Source organism: Coregonus clupeaformis, chromosome 20, assembly GCF_020615455.1.
Source record: "Coregonus clupeaformis isolate EN_2021a chromosome 20, ASM2061545v1, whole genome shotgun sequence".
Classification (NCBI taxonomy): Eukaryota; Metazoa; Chordata; class Actinopteri; order Salmoniformes; family Salmonidae; genus Coregonus; species Coregonus clupeaformis.
In genome coordinates, this window is record NC_059211.1 from 45,714,195 (window position 1) to 45,728,615 (window position 14,421).

The 14,421-nt window shown below is 40.6% G+C and overlaps 2 protein-coding genes and 1 pseudogene across 5 annotated transcripts in view; 1 reads left to right on the forward strand and 2 right to left on the reverse strand.

Moving 5' to 3' along the window:
* LOC121533510 (SHC-transforming protein 2) overlaps nt 1-7,541 on the reverse strand; it is a 32,966-nt gene extending 25,425 nt beyond the window's left edge. For 2 of the 4 annotated variants that reach the window (XM_041839513.2, XM_045205521.1), the window contains exon 1: nt 1,201-3,504. In XM_041839513.2, coding sequence (XP_041695447.1) covers nt 1,201-1,929 — 729 coding nt within the window. In that variant the 5' untranslated portion in view covers nt 1,930-3,504. Of the gene's footprint in view, nt 1-1,200; nt 3,505-6,923; nt 6,964-7,282 lie in introns of those variants that run through there. The other 2 variants (XM_041839512.2, XM_041839514.2) reach the window with 2 other exon arrangements.
* A 1,219-nt stretch (nt 7,542-8,760) lies between these two features.
* Nucleotides 8,761-10,534, forward strand: LOC121532709 (cyclin-dependent kinases regulatory subunit 1). Its single transcript, XM_041838492.2, has 3 exons — nt 8,761-8,974; nt 9,415-9,542; nt 9,916-10,534. The coding sequence occupies exons 1-3, from the start codon at nt 8,916-8,918 to the stop codon at nt 9,957-9,959; spliced, it is 231 nt and encodes a 76-aa protein (XP_041694426.1). The 5' UTR covers nt 8,761-8,915; the 3' UTR covers nt 9,960-10,534.
* A 94-nt stretch (nt 10,535-10,628) lies between these two features.
* LOC121532912 lies at nt 10,629-12,353 on the reverse strand (annotated as a pseudogene).
* Nucleotides 12,354-14,421: the final 2,068 nt, after the last annotated feature.

Here is a 14,421-nt window from a genome sequence, read left to right on the forward strand (position 1 = left end):
GATGCAAACAACTGTGATTAAATGTAATGGAATATAGGGATGAATGGTGCCTGTGTAATGTAATTAGAAAGCGTGCTTGGGCCTAGACTGGGCTAATAAAGAGCCATGTCGTTTGGTTGAGGCTGGGGGGATGGGAAGAGCGGAGGGCAGAGGGGATTGCTGAGGGGAGATCATTGACATTGACGTCAAACAGTCTGCCTCAGATGTAACCCATTGTGAGCCAAAATCACCAGCTTAGACACTGGAAATTATATCTTACTCACTGCAAGACACATTGGTTTTTTAAATGACCTATTTCACTGGACAATATTATCATTTGTTTTCTATATTTCTCAGATATACTTCTATTTGTAAGTGTAATTTGACCAAATGTGTGATAACACCTAACATATCCACTACCATCAGGATTTGTAACAAGGTAATTACCATTGTCACTGATTAAGACTGTATGTATTGTATGTATGTCTGTCCAAAATTATATAACATCCAATCTTTCACTTATGCGTAAACAATCAGACTAAGATCATGAAACATGCCACTCACTCACTCACTCACACACACACACACACTCGTACACACACACTCGCACACACACACATCCACGTATCTCTGATTCACCACATGCAATATGTGTTCTGTTTACGATTCCATTCTGTTAATTTCCTCCCTCCCTACCACCCACCCTAAAGCCTGAAGCCTGTAGGCTGACGCAGTCTCCCCACCACACCACATCACACAAAGCAGAGAGAGCCATCTATCTGGATTAAATAATGTATTCCTCCTCAGCCTCGACACATTGGGTGCATAACACACTGCCTGACATTCTAATGTCCCATTGTATCCAAGAGACACCCGCAGGGTGGTTAATCATCTTAACATTGATATTATTCCTAAGGAATGAGACGTCCCAAATGTTAATTGCAAACAGGATATCTTCTGACAGTTTTGTCTTATTTAAGCTTTACAGAGGGGTTTTCAATGATTCACTATTCTACAGGTTTGTTTGTGAACAACATAACATGGACTCTGGGTGGAAACCATCAACAGGCTGTCAAATTATCCCTGACGGATACAGTATTTAACTGCATGGAAGATTACCCTTAAAAAATGCAATGCAGAAATGCTCAAATGTATGCTGAACGATAACAACACTTGGGTAATGCAAAAAGCTGTAGAAGGGCTGCATGCATGGTGACTCACCCTGACTATGTAGGAAGCCCCAGAGCCTGTGATCTTCTTGTCTGGGTGCAGCCAGCCCTGGGAGGGCTTGTGGATGAAGCTGCCCTTCTGGTTGAAGTCCTCCCCTCCCAGCCACATGCCCTCCACCCTTGTCCTGCGGTTCATCCCCGTCCTGGATCCGCTGTGGCCCCCGGGGCTCCCTGTGCCCTCTGCAGCCCCTGTGCCGTGGCCACCTGGACTGGCTGAGCCCGCTGCAGATCTCTGCCTGCTGATGGCCTGTAGGGAACAGGAGTTGACACACACAGGGTCACAGGAGTTAAAGACAGCGGCCAGACTGGCCACGGGACCATTGGGGGCAGAAGCGCCACTGGGGCCGTGCGAGCCCTGTGATGAGGGGGCTGCAGCCTTGCCCGAGTCCTTGGTGGAGCTGGAGCTGGAGTTGGAGGGGCTCCTGCTGAGCAGCGAGTTGGAGAACTTCCACTGAGGCATCCTGGGGATGAGCATGCAGAAAGTGGTGGTGGCGTCCTGCTCCCCGTCCAGGCAGGGGGAGTCGGCCAGAGCAGGGGCTGCGGAAGAGGACCGGGGGATGGACTCCAGAGGAGGCAGGGAGGGCAGTGGCAGGCTGGGGGCGGAGGAGAGGACCACCGGGGTGGCCACCACTTTGCCGCTCATGGCTAAGCTCTGCATCAGGTCGTCGGAGGAGGTCACAGAGTCGTTGCGAAAGCGGCCATACTTTGGCTTAAGTAGCATGCCCGGAGGAGCAGCCTGAAGCAGAGGCTGAGAGGGGCTGACAGAGGATGAGGGGAAGGGGAAAGGGGGAGGGGGAGAGGTGCAATGGTAGAGAGGGAAGAAATCTATATCCTGTATCCCCTGTTGTGTGAGTGCTGTATGGTCCTCTCCCACAGGCTCAATTCACTCTCCAGCCTCTCTGCATCTGAGCTGGCCTGCTTCAGCCTTCTCTCTCTCCCTCTCTCTCTCTCTCTCTCTCTCTCTCACACACACACACTCTGGGTGATGTCATTGTGTTATTGCTCGTCTATTCGCCCTGCCCAGCTGCTCTCAGACAGCATTAGCTAACACACATCTGCCTGAGCCTCCCTCCTAGCGCACACACACGCATACACACACACGCATGCACACACACGCACGTTCAGTCGTTCACACAGTCAGCATCTACATGCAGAGCACAAACACTATTTACACATTATATTGTCCCCGCATGTGGCAATGACAGAAATACAGCGCTTTTTCCCACCATAAGACATACCGTAGGCAATTGCTGCAAAAGCAAAGCATGCATGCCTGCGGCCATTTTTAACATTTACATTACATCATCAATTAATGATTTAGTGAAGAGAGTCAATACACATAATATTTTAGGTACTATACATTAACATCAATATTTCACATTTATGGGACTGAATTGTGCTGCCAGTGAATTACGACAAAGCAGCTGTGACTTTGACAAAATGCAATGAATTATCAGTGGTTGTAGAGATGTAAAACATTTGAGAAAAGCCCATTATATCTGAAATGTCCTATCTCTCTGCTCTTGACACTTCTGGTTCCATAGTGGGATGATGATGACTGAGAGCCTGGACTTGACTGAGGAACATAAACTCTTTGACTATCTTTTCTTGTTTTGATTGAGGTGAGAGTCACACTTCAAGGGAAACTCATTCCTTAGTATTGTGCAATACGGGGAGCTGTGACATTAGATAACGCAATTTCCCTTTGGTGTTGACGTCAATGTCCCCAGTATCGCGTTCAAACTGCATCCTCTGTCACAGGCAACAAATAACAGGAAGTACTCTCCTTCGTTGTGTGTTCTGTTTGTAGGTGTTTACCCCCCACCCACCTACAGTACATACACTACCGGTAGTGTAGAATAAAAAGGTTTGTACTTCATCCATAACTACTGAAGGCAATAATAATTTTGCAAATGGTTTGGCACAGCACCTTAGTCAATAATAAGGAAAAAGCAATAATGAATGTACACCTGTCAACAATACAGTAGCTGAAAATAACGTATTTTCTAACTAGCATATGTAAAATTTAATCAATTTAATTTAGTTATAGAATATGAAAACAATTCATATTGACTATATAGACCCTTTTCCAATACACGACACACTGACCTCATCACAGACGCGCGTGACTCTTGGCGGCAGTAAGAAAGCCATCGCCATCCGTGCCCATTCAACATAGCTTAGATTTACGTTTTTATTACTTCTAAACAAAATAACTTTTGGGGGTTCTCATAATATGCTACAATTATGTTTTGATTCTTGCTTAAACAGTCGCTAAGATTATATTTGGTTGTGATCTTTGCAAAATAACTACTTTGAATGCAGCAGTTGTTAGCTAGAATGCTAACTCTCATTGATATACAGTGGCTTGCGAAAGCATTCACCACACTTGGCATTTTCCTATTTTGTTGCCTTACAACCTGGAATTAAAATAGATTTTTGGGGAGTTTGTATCATTTGATTTACACAACATGCCTACCACTTTGAAGATGCAAAATATTTTTGGGGGTGAAACAAACAAGAAATAAGACAAAAAAAAAACAGAAAACTTGAGCGTGCATAACTATTCACCCTTTTTTCTGGCCACTCTTCCGTAAAACCCAGCTCTGTGGAGTGTACGGCTTAAAGTGGTCCTATGGACATATACTCCGCTGTGGAGCTTTGCAGCTCATTCAGGGTTATCTTTGGTCTCTTTGTTGCCTCTCTGATTAATGCCCTCCTTGCCTGGTCCGTGAGTTTTGGTAGGCGGCCCTCTCTTGGCAGGTTTGTTGTGGTGCCATATTCTTTCCATTTTTTAATAATGGATTTAATGGTGCTCCATGGGATGTTAAAAGTTTAGGATATTTTTTTATAACCCTGATCTGTACTTCTCCACAACTTTGTCACTGACCTGTTTGGAGAGCTCCTTGGTCTTCATGGTGCCACTTGCTTGGTGGTGCCCCTTGCTTAGTGGTGTTGCAGACTCTTGGGCCTTTCAGAACAGGTGTATATATACTGAGATCATGTGACAGATCATGTGACAGATTGCACACAGGTGGACTTTATTTAACTAATTATGTGACTTCTGAAGGTAATTGATTGCACCAGATCTTATTTAGGGGCTTCATAGCAAAGGGGGTGAATAAATATGCACGCACCACTTTTCCGTTATTAATTTTTTTGAATTTTTTGAAGTAAGTTATTTTTTTAATTTTACTTCACCAATTTGGACTATTTTGTGTATGTCCATTACATGAAATCCAAATAGAAATCCATTTAATTACAGGTTGTAATGCAACAAAATAGGAAAAACGACAAGGGGGATGAATACTTTTGCAAGGCACTGTAGGCTGTAGCAAAAGCTAGCCAAAGAGCCGTTTTAGTGGTTGAAGTTGAACTGTTGTATGTATAATATACTGTATAATGCAGTTGATTTGCGATGATGACACAAACATTATATTAAGCAGGACATTCACACAAGCCTTAAAATCAAATTATAATCCAAAAGTAGAGTGAAATGCATACCATAGAAGGGGAAGAGTCATCTCAGAAAGCCACAACAAAGTGGGTTAAGCAGGGATTTGTTCTGCTCACCTTTCTGGGATTTTTTTTTGTCACGCAGCAGATAATCAAACCCAAGGTCATATTATCAGACACACAGGAAGTGGACTTAGAATATTAATAGAGTGAAATATAATCATTTAAATCTGAAACCATTCTACTCTGGAACACTGCACTACTCAGCTCAAGTGATACAGTGCCTTCAGAAAGTATTCATACCCCTTGACCTTTTCCACATTTTGTTGTGTTACAGCCTGAAGTCAAAATGCATTAAATATTTGTTTTTTCTTACCCATCTACACACAATACCCCATAATGACAAAGAAATGTTTGCACATTTATTGAAAATGAAATACAGAAATATCTCATTCACAGCTGTGAGTCTTTCTAGATAAGTCTCTAAGAGCTTTCCACACCTGGATTGTGCAACATTTGCCCATTATTAAAACAATTAATCAAGCTCTGTCAAATTTGTTGTTGATCATTGCTAGACAACAATTTTCAAGGCTTGCAATAGATTTTCAAGTAGAATTAATTAAAAACTGTAACTAACGCCACTTCTTGGTAAGCAACTCCAGTGTAGGTTTGGCGTTGTGTTTTAGGTTATTGTCCTGCTGAAAGGTGAATTCATCTCCCAGTGTCTGGTGGAAAGCAGACTAAACCAGGTTTTCCTCTAGGATTTTGCCTGTGCTTAGCTCCATTCCGTTTCTTTTTTTTATCCTGTAAAACTCCCCAGGCCTTAACAATTACAAGCATACCCATAACATGATGCAGCCACCACTATGCTTGAAAATATGAAGAGTGGTACTCAGTAATGTGTTGTATTGGATTTGCCCCAAACATAACATTTTGTATTCAGGACAAAAAGTGAATTGCTTTGCCACATTTTTTTAAATATTACTTTAGTGTCTTGTTGCAAACAGGATGCATGTTTTGGAATATTTTTTTTATTCTGTACAGGCTTCCTTCTTTTCACTCTGTCAATTAGGTTAGTATTGTGGAGTAACTACAATGTTGTTGATCCATGCTCACTTTTCTCCATAACAGCCATTAAACTCTGTAACTGTTTTAAAGTCACCATTGGCCTCATGGTTTCCTTCCTCTCCGGCAACTGAGTTTGAAAGGATGCCTGTATCTTTGTAGTGACTGGGTGTATTGATACACCATCCAAAGTGTAATTAATAACTTAATCATGCTCAAAGGGATATTCAATGTCTGCTTATTTTATTTTTACCCATCTACCAATAGGTGACCTTTGCGAGGCATTGGAAAACATCCCTGGTCTTTGTGGTTGAATCTGTTTGAAATGCACTGCTTGATTAAGGGACTTTACAGATAATTGTATGTGTGCATGGGGTACAGAGATGAGGTAGTAATTCAAAAATAATGTTAAACACTATTATTGCAGACAGAGTGAGTCCATGCAACTTATTATGTGACTTGTTAGGCACATTTTTACTCCTGAACTTATTTAGGCATGTCATAACAAAGGGGTTGAATACTTATTGACTCAAGACATTTTAGCTTTTCATTTTTAATTGATTTGTAACCATTTTGAAAAAACATATTTCCACTTTGACATTATGGGGTATTGTGTGTAGGCCCGTAACAAAAAAAATCAACATTTAATCACCTTTAAATTCAGGCTGTAGCACAACAAAATGTGGAAAAATTCAAGGGGTGTGAATATTTTCTGAATGCACTGTAATTAGAAAGCCAGTTGGCCTAATCTAAACTGTCAAAAATGTGAATTACCAGGCTTTTTCAAGAATAATTATAATGGCCAACAGACTCACAACACACTGTGCATGGCCCTAGTTAGATATGTATTCATGCAATTATTCCACAGTGACCTACACTACCGTACACAAACAACAGCTAACGCTTTAAGGTTTTGTATCCAATCGTGATAGGAGAGCATGTTAACATGGATGACCAAATAATTAACTGAATCACCCATTATCTAAGTAGAGGGTAATCAACCAACTAAAGCATGACACCCACTCCTCCAAGGCAGAACTCCATGGCTAGCTTCTCATACTGTAATACGCTGTAAAAACAAGTTAATTTTAGTTTAAATTGGATAAAGCCATCAAATCAACCTGGTGACTTCCTCCAACAACCCAGACTTTAAGATGAAAGACACAAATGTTGTTTTCCTCCACAATATATCACCTTAGTCCGCAGTAGTTCCTCAGAGGGCATAGTCTTGTTACTGCTCATGACATGGAGACATAGTTCAAAATAGTTCAAATATGATACTAATTGAAAAAGCAACACAGGGAGCATTTGATTACAACTCAAAAGGTCACATACAAATGTCAATAAACGGCTTGGTTCATTTGCAAAGGTCAGCATTTGCGGAGGTGGAAGTTGAAAAGGCTTAGCGCATCATAGAATTGCTTGTGCAAGGCAAAAATTACAAATGGACTAGATTTAAAGAGTATGTACACTCAGAGATAAAATAGCAAACAAATACAATACACTGTACATGCAGTAAACATAGGAATTCTGAGAGGCAGCAATAGACTCACCTATATCTCAGAAATTTGGAGAGCAGAGTGAAGATGCCTTGACTTGAACAATAACCCAGAAACCTAAAACTCAAAATCAAAAGCAATAAAGGAAGTTCAGAGTATGTGAGAGAGCATACTGGTTTTATGAGCAGAAGACCCTTCTGCAAGTCATAGACCGAATGAACAAACTCGCTCCAGCAATGGCAACAAGCCACAGTTAACACAAGTCACACACAAAAACACATACACACATGCCAACTCCTTGACAACCAATCACATCACTTGCTTGTTTGTGGCATAAGAGAATTGAGACGTTACTGACAAACCAGATGTCATCAATATGTAGGATGTGACTGATGACTAATAGGGAGAGTAGCATCAGACGATACTACTAACTAGGTCTACCACTTCTATGATAAGTGGGAGGATAGTGAAAACCGGCTCCACAATATATGACCAGAAGAATATAAAGCTATCAAAAAAGTCAGCAGCATTTCAGACCAGACAGGCTTCTTTATAACACATCTAAATAAAAAAGTGAATGTAGACTTCTAATACACACCGCAGACACAGTGAACAACCTTTTCTGATCAAATTGAATACATCTGTATCTGTAACACTTACAGTGTGTTTGGCAATGCAACTAATTTGTTTGCAATGCAATACAAGGAGCTAATGTTCACCTGGATATCAGCGTGCTGTACCACTGCAATCAGCAATGGAATAAGTCAGGCTGTGCATGCACTATGTCTCATTAGCAACCATTACAGAGCCCAGAGATGTGATTACAACTTGCAAACACACTCTCTGGGAACTCAGGCTGTTTCTATGTAACTAATTCACAAGGGAAACTATCACACATGGGGCCTGTGGAAACAACTGGGTTTCTAAAGTCACAAATCCTCCACTTTTAAAACAGCCCAGGTTTAAAACAGTTCCTACATTGCAGTTATAAAGAAGACAATATCTGTGTATGTGCATGTATACTATCTAAAATTAGTATTATTGTATAGGTGATGAAATTCAAGTAAAATTACAGTATTTGATTATCCAGCACTCTCTCTCTCTCTAACTCTCAAAGGTCACAGGAACAATGTGGTTCCTTTGACATTTAACAATGTTATTTAGCAACTCAAAACAAACACTGATAGCTAGCTACATTATGTACACCACAAAAATAAGTGCTTATCACTTTATGAAAGTGTGTGACTGATGTTATCAGTGGAAACAGTAGGATTACTTAAGCAACATTTATGATTGAATATTCATGATTGTAGGACTAAAGAAGCACGATAAATGGACATTGACTCTATTTCTATAACTATTTGGCTAGTGTTTCATTCTTTCGATTAGCAAACCAAAGTAAAAATCATTATTTCACAGGAAACATTTTTAGAAACAACTCACCATTTACAGCTGTCAACGTCAGAAGATGGGGGCGGGGCGCCGCGCATGTCGTTTTGGTCCGCGCGTGCCTTCGCCAATCCGGGCCAAGAGAGGGACGGTTTGAGTTCAAAATTTGCCCATACACTGCAGATGACAACTTGCGCCCATTCCAAGCTAGCCAGCTAAACTTACTAACACTGACAGCTCTCTGAACATACGAAAACGAATCCGGAAGATTGTGTAATATATTTATGTTTGATTAAACATGTCGAAGAAAGAAATTTACTACTCTGACAAGTACACAGATGAAGCATTCGAGTACAGGTAGGTTGAAGTTGTAGCTAGCGTAGGTGCTAACATGCTTGCTTGATATGCTAGCGCATGCAAGTGCACACAGCCCCCAGGTTGATTAGCTAGCTAGCCAACATTGGCTTTAGCCAACCCAACTTGATAGCTAGCTTTAGCCGAGAAACAGCCATAATACTTTATTTGGCTAAAATAGTAATAATGATATTTAGTTACTGCTATCAAATTTATATTTGTTGGCTTTTAATTGAAGTCTGGATTCATGTGTTTATTTTGCAGTGAGTAACTATTAGGTGACTTGGTTAACGTTAACTGATAATATCAGCTGGTGTTGCCACATGTCCAAAGTTATTTCGCCGACTGCACTGGTACTAAAGTTACATGTAAATCACAGAGACCTTTCTATTTGGCTAGTAACTAAATGAATTGGTTGAATTCAATGTCCCTTTCCTACACAGGCATGTTATGCTCCCGAAACAGTTATCCAAGCTGGTGCCCACCTCTCATTTGATGACAGAAGATGAATGGAGGGGTCTGGGGGTGCAGCAGAGCCAGGGCTGGATCCACTACATGATCCACAAGCCAGGTGAGCTATTGACCTAACCAGCCTGACTTTTAATATATAGTGAGGACTGATGTTTCATACGAGCAACATCACTTATGTAATTTGTTTACTTATGTCACAAGTATTCTCATGACTGTTTATGAAAAGATTAATCAGGAATTCCTGCTTTTCTGACATCCTCTTTAATACATAATTGAAATGTATAAGCCATATTGTATTGCCTATTACATGACTCTGACCCAAACCATTTACCTTTTTTCCCAAATCTTATGTTGTCGTGATCACATCCCTACAGACGTAAAGCCATTGTTATGCCATCTGCATGTTTGAAAATAATATCTATCTCTGGTAGCTTGAAGTGAGTACTGAATAACTTTACTTGTTTTACTTCTAGAGCCGCATATATTGCTTTTCCGAAGACCTCTTCCAAAGGATTGAGTGGAAATCATCTTCCACATCCCCGAAAACCACCTCAGTTGAATTGTGTGGTCTTGGTTGACTAAACAAGATGTACATCTCTCCATGTGTTTTGGTGTATAGAATAGACCCTTTATTTTCAGTTTTTTTTAAACTCCCTCCTCAAAATATTGGAGGTATGATAGAGGTAGCCCAAGGAGAGATGAAGGCAGAACGCTCAGCCCCACTAACAGATGGTGAGCAGTTCTGCTTTGATTGATAAGTGGCAACAATATGAAGATGGAATTTCTCTCATGAGACTTTACCGAGCTTGAATAACAGTTGCTACACTTTTATTGATGTTTACTTGTCAATATATGTTGTATTAATGAGCATAGTGGTCAGATGTAGTTTTTTTCTTTTTTTTCTTGAACGTTGAATATTCTAATCAGAAAATAACTTTGTGTTTTTCTTTTGTCTGCTTTCCTCTATGTGTGTATATATATATATATATGTTCTTCTCAGACAGTATACATTTTGACTGACTAGAGTCACATTTCTGTTCATTCTAAATAGCACTGTTGCTGGACAGTACGTAAATACAATATATTTCTTTACTTTCTGTGTGGAAGTTTGTATATGTTCTTTTTCTGTATCTAAATGTCCTTCATTTCATATTTTATAATAAGCCAGCATGGCAGTAGAAATGGTTCTCGATTGTCACCTCATCAAGTTGTTTGTTTTGCAGATGAATCCAACCTTGGTTAGGCCTAGTCCCATATGACAGAGGAACATGGTTGTGTAGTCAGCTACATTGACCACCAGTGGGGTGACAAACTCTGTGTCTGATGCCCAGAGAGAATGCTGGGGCCCGGGGCTTGTGGACAATCACGTTCTCAGGGTTACGAGTTCCAGGGCCAGGCTTCAGAGTGGCATTGTTGGGGAAGTAGACACTTTGATCCGTACTGTTGTATCTACCAGAGCCTGGCGTCTTGGACAGGTCCTCTGAGGGACCCCCTGACTTGCAGTGCCCTGAGATGGTGTAGCTGGCACTGGCTGGCTTGGTGGGGTCCTGGGGGGACATTAGAGCAGGAAGACAGTACTTGTTAGACGCTGAGTCAATGCTACGGTAGCGAGTGCAGGAGCACATGGTATAGGATGGGGGTCTGCGCTGGTTGTTGCATGGAGGAGCATTCTCAGGGCTGTATGCCCCTAAGTCCAGGAGTCTGTAAAAGCCCTATTGGTGGAAACGGCTGCATTTAGCTTTGGCTTTATAAAAACAAGCAAGATTCATAAGTGGAATGCAATAGGTTAATTGTCAATTTAGAGCATGCATATTTGTTTAGTGTGTTCATGAAATTTAGTTGCAACAGCAGAAGGCAAGGCTTGAGCTGTCACATCCAGCTGTATCTTGTTGCCCTACTGCTGTAAGTGGCTTATAAACTTAACTGGCACACTCAACAAGGTCCTTATGTAATTAACATCTCTATCAGGAAAATCAACATTTTCACATATCTAATAAATAGGACCCTAAGACTGCAGTCCTCTAGTAATACGCTTTTGGCCTTCGTCAAATAAATACATGGTCATACTTTATGTATTACAACGTTATAGGCACATTAAAACATGAAACAGCTCTGAATTAAAAGTGTATTTACCTGAAGTTGGTGGGAACTTGATTATCCTCTCTCTTTGCCCAGTGTGGAGTATGCAGTGTTGCCGAAACAGGTGATTTTTACATCAATGTAATACTGAGGCCTAGGACTGGCGTCAACACCGTACACTACACAAACAAACAAGAGAAACAATTGAATAACTAACTGACATACAATACTGTAGTAAGTTTGCCACTATCCTAAGGACAGTGTCACATTTGGCTGATAAGTGGTATACTGGACTGTTGTAACCTGGTTCACAGCTTGACAGGTATTTGTGTTATCCCCCTAGTGGATTTACATTGGCATTACAACATTCAATATTTCCTTTCGTGAGCAACTACTAGTGGGTAGTTTTCTATAGACCATTTAGGACTCTTGAATAGAGTAGCATGTCATGTTTAAAGCTTGGGGTCTCTTTCGTGACCTCTGTAGTACTCACAGTTGTTGCTTATCCTGCCGCGGGAGGAGTCAGCAGGGCTGGTTGACTTGGTGAAGTCATGGTCAGTGGCAGAGCATAATGCCCAGGTCCTGGCCCTGGCCCTGTGGGATAGATATTTTACACAATGGGTTGAGGACCTGTGTCTGCGCACATACACCAGTTTAAATGTGAACAAAAAGGATTTAGTCTACTTTACATGTTATATGGTGTAGTGACGAATAAGCTGCAAAGGTTAACACAAAGATGTGCCTGAAGATATAAACCACATATTTTCATCTGGCTGGTGCAAATTAGACATGCTAGGTCATCCAAACAGCTGACTTTCACAGCCAGAGACATAGTGCTGCAGGGAGTACACTAAGAGAGTTGTTCCACCAATTCTGTGCCTTTTGAGAAGTGTAACTTGGTAAAAAAAAATATATATATATAGATTTCATCAAATTCTGTCATAAAGAGCACATGTTCATCTTTATAAAAACAAGGTCTCCCATCTCAAGAGGTTATTAAATAAAAAATAATGACTATATTAAGTGCCAAATAAAGTAAGAGGGTTGACGATTTCATCTTAAATCAGCCATAATTCCCCTTGTGACATATTAAAACGACAGTTCAGTTCACATAACATGGTTGACCTTAAAATGAGGGACAGACATATGTGAATCACTAATCACATGAAATAAATAATAATCTTCAGAAATGACTTTCTCAAAGCAGCAATATAACTAGGGCTTTACAATGATGGTGAACATTTTGAGAAATCTTGGGTTTAAGTGGGTTAAAATCTACCTAGAAATCACAGAGGGATGTCAAAAAGTATTTATTCATATACAAAATCAGATTTAAAAATAAATAAATCTGACTTCATGTGGTCTATATTAAAGGGCACTTCATTCAATATAACAGGCTTTTAAAAGTCAACATTGGTGCACAATTTCTACTTAAAGGCAGTCATTTTGTGGAACGAACCAAGACACAACCTGGGGAATTACATTAAGTCAGCATACAGATGTTCATGTGCCTGTGCACACTGCGCAAGCAGAGCTACTGGGAGCTGAGAACATCAACACTGAATAAAGCGAGTTCTGGCAAGTCCAAGCTCTAAGAAATGATCAACTCCTCCAGTCAATGTTCCCTCTCTGACATGATGAAATACATTAAATTACTAACTAGCTAAACGTAACATTTACATGTTATATTAACTGATCTCAGAATACATGAGTGATCTGTATTGAATAAGTACAGTACCGTTTGTTCCATTCAGGAAGCTCATCTTTCTCTCTGCCGGCAATGATGGGGCGCTTTTTCACCTCTCCACCATGGTCAAAGAGATTTATGGTCCTACAAGAAGTCCTACAAAACAATCCTCCAAATCATTACAGAAACTGCTCTATTCAATCAATAATAAGATGGAATTTGACAATACAGCATGTACAAAAACACAGGTATAGGAAGCATACTACTGTAGATGTGGACACAAACAGGCTCTAGAGATGCTTCATAGCCGGCAGGTCTTCCTCTCTCCTTAGTGAGGTGGTAGAGGTGATCTTCTGTGTCAGATGGATGTCAGTTTCTCCACTCAGCAACATCATGGCTCTCCTTTATCCATCCATCATCTCCCAAGTCCTGAGTTAAATACAGTATGGAGCTCGCCTATTCATACCTTAAAACAGTCTGTGCAGTTAATCACTCCAAAATAAGAACCACTACCATCAAATAGGGCTGGGCGATATGGCCAAGATATCATATCACAATATTGTTCTTATTTTTTACAGTATGGCGGTATTTTATGTTTCTAAGTCAAAAGTTCTTAATATGTTTTATGAGTAATGCATGACCCGAGAATGGCAACAAATGAATTCTAAGTGTTTTTTTATGGGTTTTCTCCATACTGATTATACTCAACCAAACTAGGACAAAACTGACAGGGAAGTAGTCCAATTTGTAGGATGTTTTATTTATTTAGCACTGTATTAAATTACCTTTATAGACAGTATTGTAAAATCCATACCGGTATACCTTAAAAGACAATAAATCGCCCAGCCCTACATCAAAGGCCCATAAAGACCATAAAAAATAGAGCATCTTGTTTAGAAGGGCCTTTAAAATGACCAAATGTTTGATCTCACTCCAATGCTGAGTTTCCAACTAGTCCATCATCTCAGCCAGTTAAATTGCAGCCCAGCTCCGCTGGTGCTTAGAAACAGAGTTCCTCTGTGGAGATGGGAGAACCTTCCAGAAAGACAACCATCTCTGCAGCATTCCACCAATCAGGCCTTTATGGTAGAGTGACCAGACAAAAGCCACTCCTCATTAAAAGGCACACGACAGCCCGCTTGGAGTTTGCCAAAAGGCACCTAAAGACTCTCAGACCATGAGAAACAAGATTCTCTGGTCTGATGAAACCAAG